The sequence below is a fragment of the Crocuta crocuta genome, unplaced genomic scaffold, assembly GCF_008692635.1.
Source record: "Crocuta crocuta isolate KB4526 unplaced genomic scaffold, BGI_CrCroc_1.0 scaffold207, whole genome shotgun sequence".
In the NCBI taxonomy this organism is placed as follows: Eukaryota; Metazoa; Chordata; class Mammalia; order Carnivora; family Hyaenidae; genus Crocuta; species Crocuta crocuta.
Genome location: NW_027531996.1, coordinates 1234621 through 1244192, shown reverse-complemented (window position 1 = coordinate 1244192; position 9572 = coordinate 1234621). Strand labels below are relative to the sequence as shown.

Here is a 9572-nt window from a genome sequence, read left to right as displayed (position 1 = left end):
AAAATATTTTTAAATAACCTTTTCTCATGAACAACAACAAAATCTTGTTTAAACGTGTAATTATGTACTAAGTGAAAAACTAATCTGAAAAAGTTACAGTCTGAATGACTTCAGCTGTATGACATTCTGGAAAAAGCAAAGCTGTGGAGCTGTAAAACGATCAGTGGCTGTCAGGGGTAAATAGGGAGGGAGGGATGAACAGGAACAGAGAGGATTTTTAGGGCTGTGAAAACATACTGTATGATACTGTAATGATGGATACATGTCATTATACATTTGTCCAAAGCTGTAGAATGTACAACACCAAGGGTGAGCCGTAATGTAAACTATGACCTTTTGGTGATAATGGTGTGTCAGTGTAAGTTCATGAATTGTAACAAAAGTACCACTTTGGTGGGGTTGGGGAAAGATACGTAGATATGGGGGCAAAGGGAGGCTATAGATGAAATCTCGGTAGCTTCCTTACCATATTGCTGTGAACCTAACACTACTCTAAAAAAAAATAATAGTAAAGTCTAAAAAAAAAGTAATGATATGGTGGTAAATTCTCAGCCACTGGAAATATTCTTTGTACAAGTTAAGTAACTCTCAAGAAGTTCAGCAGATTTTCATGCATCTAGTTGGCAGGTTGGACAAAATGGGGTGGGTGGGTGTGTGTGTGTGTGTGTGTGTGTGTGTGTGTGTATGTACATTCTGTTTCAAGTCAAAGATAACTTTGGAAAAGAAAACAAATATCAAAGGAGCACTGGATTCAGCAGGACAAGTTTATATTCTGTGAACTGAAGAAAATTTTACAGAGTTCCTGTCTGAAATTTGAAAATCTTCATTCCCTGACATTTCATGTCCTTTTTCCTTGATTTATTTTTTCTTATTTGCCCTTCTTATCTCACATACTGTATATATATTTTTTGTGTTTACACTGTTTAGTACTTTTCTTCCCTGCCAGAATTTTTCTTTGAGTGTAGAGATTATCATCCGTTTGGTTTGCTGCTGTATTCCCCGTACATAGAACAGTGCCCAGCATGAATGGCTCAGTAAATGCTTGTTGAATGAATGGATGTCTGCAAGCTTACCATAGCTATTACCTACTTATGTGAAAACAATCAGTAATTGTATGAATATTGTGTGATTGAAAACTTTTCTGATTTTTTTAATTACAGAAGGCCTTACGACCGGATATGGGCTATAATACATTAGCCAACTTTCGAATAGAAAAGAAAATTGGTCGCGGGCAATTTAGTGAAGTTTATAGAGCAGCCTATCTCTTGGATGGAGTACCAGTAGCTTTAAAAAAAGTGCAGGTAAGATGATTTTAATTGTATGTAAATCAATGTAAGATTATACTGTGTGAATAATAAATAGAGGAAAGTATGTCCTAAATGATTGGACAATGACAGTCTTAAGTTCAGAATGCTAGAAAGGAATAAAAATTATACTTTAAAAGCTTGAATTGAGTGTAGTACACAGTAGAAATTAATTTTCAATTTTAGCATTACTTCTAGACTTTAAAAATTTAGCTGGTTTTCACCTAGGTTCAGAAATAACTAGAATGAGCCTAGAAAAGCTTTTACAGCTCTAGATTTTAAGAGGCAGATTGGAGTTATCACCACGGGCTCCTAACCGGACATGTAACTAGATGTCACATCCTTGGCTGCAGCTGTAGGCCTCACAACAGGAAAATAGACTTCACGAAGTGTATTGCCTGAAGTTGGTAAGTGGCAGTCAGATTAGGGTGGGCTGTTAAATTAATGTGGAGATCCTCACTGGCAATAGATGAAAGAAACACAATGTGAACTTGATTTGCTGGAAGAGTAAAAACAGGATGAGGTAGATGAAATTAGAGAATTGATAACCTGTTGGAAGTTTCCATCTGGTGTTTGTATCATTCTGGACTCAGCTATGCCCCTCAGTCCTGACTTTTTGTCATTTCCCTCAGATTTGTTTTTCTCGCTCCGGCTCCTGGTCCTACCCTATGTCTAGTCCCACTGAGCTGCCCTGACGTGTTCTTGTCAGAGCCCTAGAGGTTTCACTTGCCCCAGCCAGTCTAGAGAGTCTAACTTCCCTTGCCCTCTGGTCTAGAAAATACTTGTCTTTCTGCCTCAGAGTATGTTTGACATCATACAGCTTTGCTTTGCAATTTTCAGATAAGGTAGTTTTTGTTCACACTTGCCCATAGACTTTCCCAGTTTACTCTGCAACCCTGATATATCTTTTCCCTGCAGGGACCTGTGAGACCAAAGTTTCCTGTCTGTAACTTCTTTACATATACATATATGTGTACGTGTATTCATACACATGCATGTACACATACACATACACATACATGTACACATACACATACATATACACATACACATACTTATACACATACACATGCATGTATGTATATATAAATGTTTATTTATTTTGAGAGAGAGAGAGGGAGAGAGACAGAGCATGAGCGGGGAAGGAGCAGAGAGAGGGAGACATAGAATGCAGAGCAGGCTCCAGGCACCAAGCTGTCAGCCCAGAACCTAATGTGGGTCTTGAACCCATGAACCACAAGATTATGACTTGAGCCAAAGTCAGATGCTTAACTGACTGAGCCCCCCAGGCACCCCATTTTTTGTAACTTCTTACTTAAAGGATCAGTATACTTGCAATAGCCATTATAGAGATGAACAGTCTTCACTTACATTTTTTAAGGAAATGTTAAATGTCTATAAAAGACGTTATGTGGCATATGTGTTAGATATAAAAAATAATGGAAATTGGGGCACCACTTTGGCTTAGTCGGTTAAGCATCCGACTTTTGCTTAGGTCATGATCTCGCGGTTCGTGGGTTCGAGCCCCGCGTCGGGCTCTGTGCTGACTGCCAGCTCAGAGCCTGGAGCCTGTTTCAGTCTGTGACTCCCTCTCTCTCTGACCCTCCCCTGCTCACGCTGTCTCTCTCTCTCTCTCTCTCTCTCTCCTAGAAATAAATAAAAATATTAAAAAAAATAATAGAAATACCCTTATATGTATCACCTGGCTTAAGAAATACAAGGTTCGAAAAAAATGTTGATCTAGATCTGCTATTCCCTTCCTTCAGAGATAACCATATCTGGAATTTTGTGTTTTAACATTCCTTTGCTTTTCTTTATAGGTCTCCCCACATCTGTACAAATATCTAAATAAATCTACTGTTTGCTTTGCATTTTTTGAACTTTATATAACTGTTGTCATCTGTTGGTGCATGTGACTGTACATTACCCTTTTCACTGTTGTATCTTATTCAATTGCTCCTGTTATATGTCGCTTGCTGTTTGGGTTGTTCATAAGTCGTTTACTCTTATAAACAATACTTTGTGGTTTTCTTAAGAGTGCCTTTCCTGGTGCACACATGCCAGTATTTCTCTTTTGTGTGTGCCTGGAAATGGAAATGACAGGCCACAGGGAGTGTACGTGGTTGGTTCTATAAGTTAATACCAGGTTATTGGCCATAGTTGCACAGGTTGACTTTCTTACCAGCAGCTTACGAGAGTAGCAGTGTTCTTTCTTGTAATATGCCACTGGCAGCTTGAGAAAATAGAATATCAAATGCAGATATTAATGTTCGTGAAGCAGATGACTTTGGAAGGATGATTCCCTTACAAAAGAACTCTTTGACGCATTTTATAAATGTATTTTTTGAATTTCTACTATGCAACTCTCGGCACTGAGGGAAATTCAAAACAAGGTGGTCATATTGTTCCTGTACTCCAGAGGAAAAAGAGTCTTTGTAGAACAATTAAAAATATTAAGCCCTGTGAGATGGATTCCTGATTTAAATAGGAGTCTACAGAATGGAGAGGTCCGTCCGTTTGAGCTATGGGTGGAATCAGAACTTCGGCCAGCCTATCGGTGTGAGAGCAGATTGTGGAGAGCACTGAAACCGCGAACCGGAAGTTGAGGACTAGGAAAGTAAGGATTCACTACAATTGTCAAATCAAGGGGAAATCTTCAAAATTCATTCTTTTCAAAATAAAGTACAAACTGAACACAGAACGGACTGGAAAGAAGACAGCTGCTGATGTGCCCTAGGCCATGAAGGCCGGAGGATAGATGGAGTGAGAAATCATCTGGAGGCCTCTGGAGGCCCTCTGATTCTGAGTGTAGCAAAAGACGAGACTCCATTCCATCTCTAATGATTACTTTTTAAATCACAGGACTTTGTCATAAAAAATACTTAGAAAAGGAGGGAAGAAAGGAGGACAAGAGGGAGGAAGGAAGAAGGAACAAAAGCTCCTCTAGTTCTCTCACAGTACCATCTGAATTGTCTCTTGTCTGTATTTTCCTAACTGTTGATTAGAAATTTGAAAGGATGTGAGTTAATATGGGCAGTCATATTTCCATTCAGTATCAGATGCCTCTTCCAACTGCTCCCATTTTGCACTGTGATAAACCTCAGTCAGCAGTCCCCTGCTGTGAGGAGTTAGCGTTTGCCCTTTTGGGTTATGCTGTTTGTCTCTACTTTATCAAGTGTTGATATTGTGGCATCTTCCAGTTTAAACGTAACTTCTTTACAGAAGAGAGAAATGATGTCGTGAAGGTACTCCTTGCTTATTTAATTAGGGAATAGTGTCGGGGCGCCTGGGTGGCTTAGTCGGTTAAGCGTCCGACTTTCGCTTAGGTTGTGATCTCGCGGTTCGTGGGTTCAAGCCCCGCGTCGGGCTCTGTGCTGACTGCCAGCTCAGAGCCTGGAGCCTATTTCAGAGTCTGTATCTCCCTCTCTCTCTGACCCTCCCCTGCTCACGCTGTCTCTCTCTCTCTCTCTCCTAGAAATAAATAAAAACATTAAAAAAAAAAAGAATTTAATTAGGAAATAGTGTCTTAAGCTTCTGTGAGGAGAAATGTATTTGCATTTCAGATATGTTATTGATTTTTGTGATGTATTGCGCTTGTGCTGAACAATAAATCCCATGCTTCCTTCTTAAAAAATTCTCTGTAGTGTAAAATGAAAATGTTTAAGATACTGTTAATCAGACTGCCTTCCTTTCCGAAGACTCTTAGGCCCTCCTCAAAAAATTCATAATCAAGGCAAGGTTACTTGTCTGAAGAGCTGTGTTACTGTTCTCAGCTCTTCTAGCACCCTTCCTGAATTCTGTGCTTGCTTTTATAAATTCACTTCTCTGTTTATAAATTATTAAGGAGACACGTGACAGTTACCATCCAGGTTCCTCAGCTTAGTTTTCAAGGCATTTCTTCACTGTGCCCACACCATCAAGTTTCACTTTTTAAAAGCCTTTAAAAAAAACAGTGTCCTAATTTCTGGTGACTTCCCTACAGGTTTGCTTGTTGCCTGTGTGTGGAAAGAAGAGTGTGTAATACCGAATGCATGTTACTTCTTTGAAATCACAAAGAGATCTGAGAGCCAGCAGTATATGACCACATTTACCAATCGTTTTGAAAATATACACGCATCCCATCATAATTCCTTGGCCAAAATTAAGACGGTGCCTTATCAGATGTGACTTATTTGCAATTCCATGTGCCAGCTTGGCTTCCATCTCTTATGCTTTCCCTTCTTTGCCGCTTCCCTCCCTACTGCTCATTCAGTCAGTCCACCTACTGTTGATACATTGATCACCTAGTGTTTGGTGGGTAGTGGGATGGCTTTGGGAATCTACGATAAATAACCAGTGAGAGTCATGGGACTCCAATAGAAGTGCCAAGAGAGACCCATCTAAAGTCACAAGATAGGCACTGGAATGAAAGCAGCCTGCAGGGACATGGGTGAGAGGGAGGTTGGGAAAAGTCTTCATAGAGGCTGTAAGCTGGGTCTCAGAACCTCAGTTCTTCGTGTTGGAAGACTATCAAAAGAACTTTCTTGATCTTTTACATGAAATCTCTATTTTATTATGTGTATTAGTTCATTGACTAGAGCTCTAATTGGAATTGATTTTTATTTTATCAAACTTATAACATGGTATTATAGTATGAATTGCACTGTGTCTCATTCCTTGATCTTTGTTACCCTAATTTTCTAATAGTCGGTGAAATATTTTGATCCTTAGTTTGTTAATGCTTAAGTTCTCCTTGCTTACTCTTAAGTTATATGTCCAGATAGCACTGTTTTTCTGTGGGACATCCATTGTCATTGACATTCATTAGAATGGAAAGTACTTTTGTATAGTACTTACAAAGATAAGGTGATAATATATTTCATTCAAATTCACCCTTTTGATCCAAGTGATATCAAAACAACTTCTTGAAAGGACAAATAATCTTTGGTATTTACTTCTCTATTTATATTTGATTATGACTATAAAGCATTCATCAACAAAATCACTTTTTTAAAGTATATTAATGAGCATAACTTGCTTTTTTATGTATGTCAATTTTAGTTGTTAGGATCCGCATGTTTTCATGTAATTAGAAGTTGAGATTGCTTGCATTTAGAAATTTGTGAACAATGATAGCTTCTTCCATAATGCGTACAGATTATAACACATTCATAATCTCTACAACTATATATTCAGTCTCTTTAAGTCACTGTGATTACTGAATTCACCCTGCAGCTTTTATCAGCTTCATTATTTAATCTCTTTGGATTTCCTTTGAACCTTCCAATAGTTGTTTGAACAAATGAAAATTGGGAAGCATTTGTAAGAATGATCTATTATATTTTTTAAATTGAAGAATAATTTAGTAATTGATGCTAGTTTATTTGTTAAGGAAACACATGCTTTTATGTTAAAATGAAACCTTATTTTTATTTGTACTTGCAATTTTATTTTAGGCATTAAAAATATTTTTTTTCTGAGAGAGACAGAGACAGAAACAGAGACAGAGACAGTGTGAGCAGGGGAGGGTCAGAGAGAGAGGGAAGCATAGACTCTGAAACAGGCTCCAGGCTCTGAGCTGACTGTCAGCACAGAGCCTGACACGGGGGTCGAACCTGTGCATTATGAGATCATGACCTGAGCCGAAGTCGGACGCTTACTGACTGAGCCACCCAGGAGCCCCTATTTTAGTCATTTCTTAGGCATATAAAAATAGAGCAAATTTTTAGTTTTATTGAAGGTTTAGATAAAAGGGCATTCTAGCTAACAACATTTTGGGCTTATAATGAATTACCATGCATGGTATAAATAGATTATTAAGTTGAAATATTTAAATGAGATAATGGACATGGATGAAATAATTTAGTCCTTTGTCCTTTTTTGATGTTTCACAGTGTTTTTTTCTTTAGCATTTTATGGTATCTTAGGGTTTTCATTGTGCTAACCCAAGTTTTCATTTTATGGGTTTATCTTAAAAAGTTTTAATGATAAACTCTTCTACTAGCCAAGCCCAGTGAGTGTATATAGTTGAAGTAACTTTTTATTTATGCTGTTGAAGATTTTTGATGTGCTCATTTAATATTTTCGAGGACCTATTGTATGGCAGGCATGGGACTTGGCAGTGGGATACAGCGATTGAGTTCAACATTTTTGTTGGGGGGAATGGAGAGACAGTAAGTCAAATAATTATAGGTAAGAAGAAAATGACCATCGTGTGATAGGAGAGACAAATTAGTTGGGGGGAAGATGGGCTTTTTAGATAGAGGCTTCTCCAAGGACGTGAAATTTAAGCTGAAGTGGAGGATAAGGAGTCAGCCATCTGCACGGCAGGAAGAGGCTTCCAGGTTTAGAGAACAAACAGCCTTGGACAATAGGATTGACTTAGAATATACTAAAAACAGATCATTGTGACCCCTGTGAATGGAGTGAGAAATAGAAAGTAGCTTGGGGTTACAGAACGGGCTAGGAACCAGAATTTGCGGGGTTTGTTTGTAGGCCATGGAGAGAGGTTTATATACTCTTTATATGTTATGTGTTGCTGTAAGGGTAGTGGATAGCCATTGGAGGAATTTAAGTAGCTGATGATAAAACCTGGTGTATATCTGGTGTATTTTTTAAAGAGTGCACAGACTGTTGTGTAGAACATGGATTCATCTTCTTCAGTGCACGGCAATAATAAGGCTAAACATTATTAGTAGTTAAATTCCCATTTCTCTCCCTTTCCCTCTTTCCAGTAAAAGTTGTTCTTTGGCCTCATCTTGATTACCGCGCACTCATTAGTCCATATTCTTCAGACCTTTTTTTTTTTTTTTTTTAAATTTGCATTTTAGTTAGTGACCATACGGTGCACTATTGGTTTCAGGAGTAGCATCCAGTGAGTCATCACTTACATACAACACGCAGGGCTCTTCACAACAAGTGCCCTCCTTAATGCCCATCACCCACCTTTTGCGTGGAATAAAAGATGCTCTTGTGTGTGTAAGCCAGCATTCACTTGGGTTTTCTGTTCACGCAGGTGACCCAACAGAGAAACGGTGGTGATCTCGTTCAGCCCCAGGGACCTCTCAACCGTGACAGTCATAACACAACCATGGGGTCTGAGGGCTTAGATCAATTTCCACCATTTTGCTACCTACAGTTGGGTTTCTTGTGGGCACCAGGGAGCATGCAGGAGCGGTGGGCTGAGGGATACGAGTGAAGACACTCCTCCTCTGTCTACATCTCCTCTTACACAAATGGGTACATTTCCCCACTAAGGAATTTTTCCATCCATGAGCAGTCTTCAGGACGTAGAGGTCTGTGAGCCTCTGGCATAATTATGGGCTTTAGAGGAATCCTAAATATTAGTATATAAACACAAGCTACTTTTCATTTGCTTCCTCTGGGCAGACATACCAACAGTATGCGGGTTCGGGACTCTATATAGTTTTAGTGATGTTATGTGATTANTCCCTTGGGTAAATTCCTAGCAGTGCTGTTGCTGGCAGACCTCTTATTTAAGGTCTGATTTTAGTTGTTAACTCTCTTGGACCTTCGTCAGCTATTTGAGCAGTGCAGATGCCTCCATGCTAGAATCTCTCCCTGTCTTGCTAATCCTCAGTCGTGGTTAATTTCCACTGTGTATGACTTCATTTCTCTATTCATATGTAATCATTGTTCCATGTCCCACAGAACAGAGGGTTCAGCGTATTTCTTGGACTTTTGCTTGGCGTTCCCCCCACCCTTGGACATGTTACACTCTCTGGACACTTCCCACTTGAATGTATTTTAAGCAGAGTATAGAGAGAACCCCAGGTCAGCAGGTACGTGAGTACAGTGTCCACAGTGGAAGTTAAGAACAAGTACTCAGAAGCTGTAGCCTCCGCCCATATGCATGTATGCGCAGTGGGAAATGCCATCTCCTGTGTGACAGATACAAGTCTTTGCTGTGCACTTTGTTTTCAGAACTATGTAGCTGTTCTAAATCACCTGGTCTTAACTCTCTACCTGTGCTCTGGATAGATTTTTCATCTCTGCCTCCTTTGAGACTTTTTTTTACCAGGTGCCCCATTTCTTTCACATCAGCCTTTCTTCTCTGCCTGTAATAGCATCCTTGGACTTTCATACTACCACCTGTATAGAATAATCTGTTACTCCAACACCTGCAGCTTCTTAAAACTTGCCTCTTGTGTTTTCTGGGATTACACGCTCTTCTTTTTTAAAATTTTTAATGTTTATTTTTGAGAGAGACAGAGATAGAGCGCAAGTATGAGAGGGGCAGAGAAAGATGGATATATAGAATCTGAAGCA

The 9572-nt window shown here is 39.2% G+C and overlaps 1 protein-coding gene across 4 annotated transcripts in view; it reads left to right on the top strand.

Moving 5' to 3' along the window:
- Nucleotides 1-9572, top strand: part of NEK7 (NIMA related kinase 7) — a 182569-nt gene that overhangs the window by 111445 nt on the left and 61552 nt on the right. For all 4 annotated transcript variants that reach the window (XM_077775155.1, XM_077775156.1, XM_077775152.1 and 1 more), the window contains exon 3: nucleotides 1161-1301. In XM_077775155.1, the coding sequence (XP_077631281.1) occupies nucleotides 1161-1301 (141 nt within the window). The remainder of the gene's footprint in view (nucleotides 1-1160; nucleotides 1302-9572) is intronic.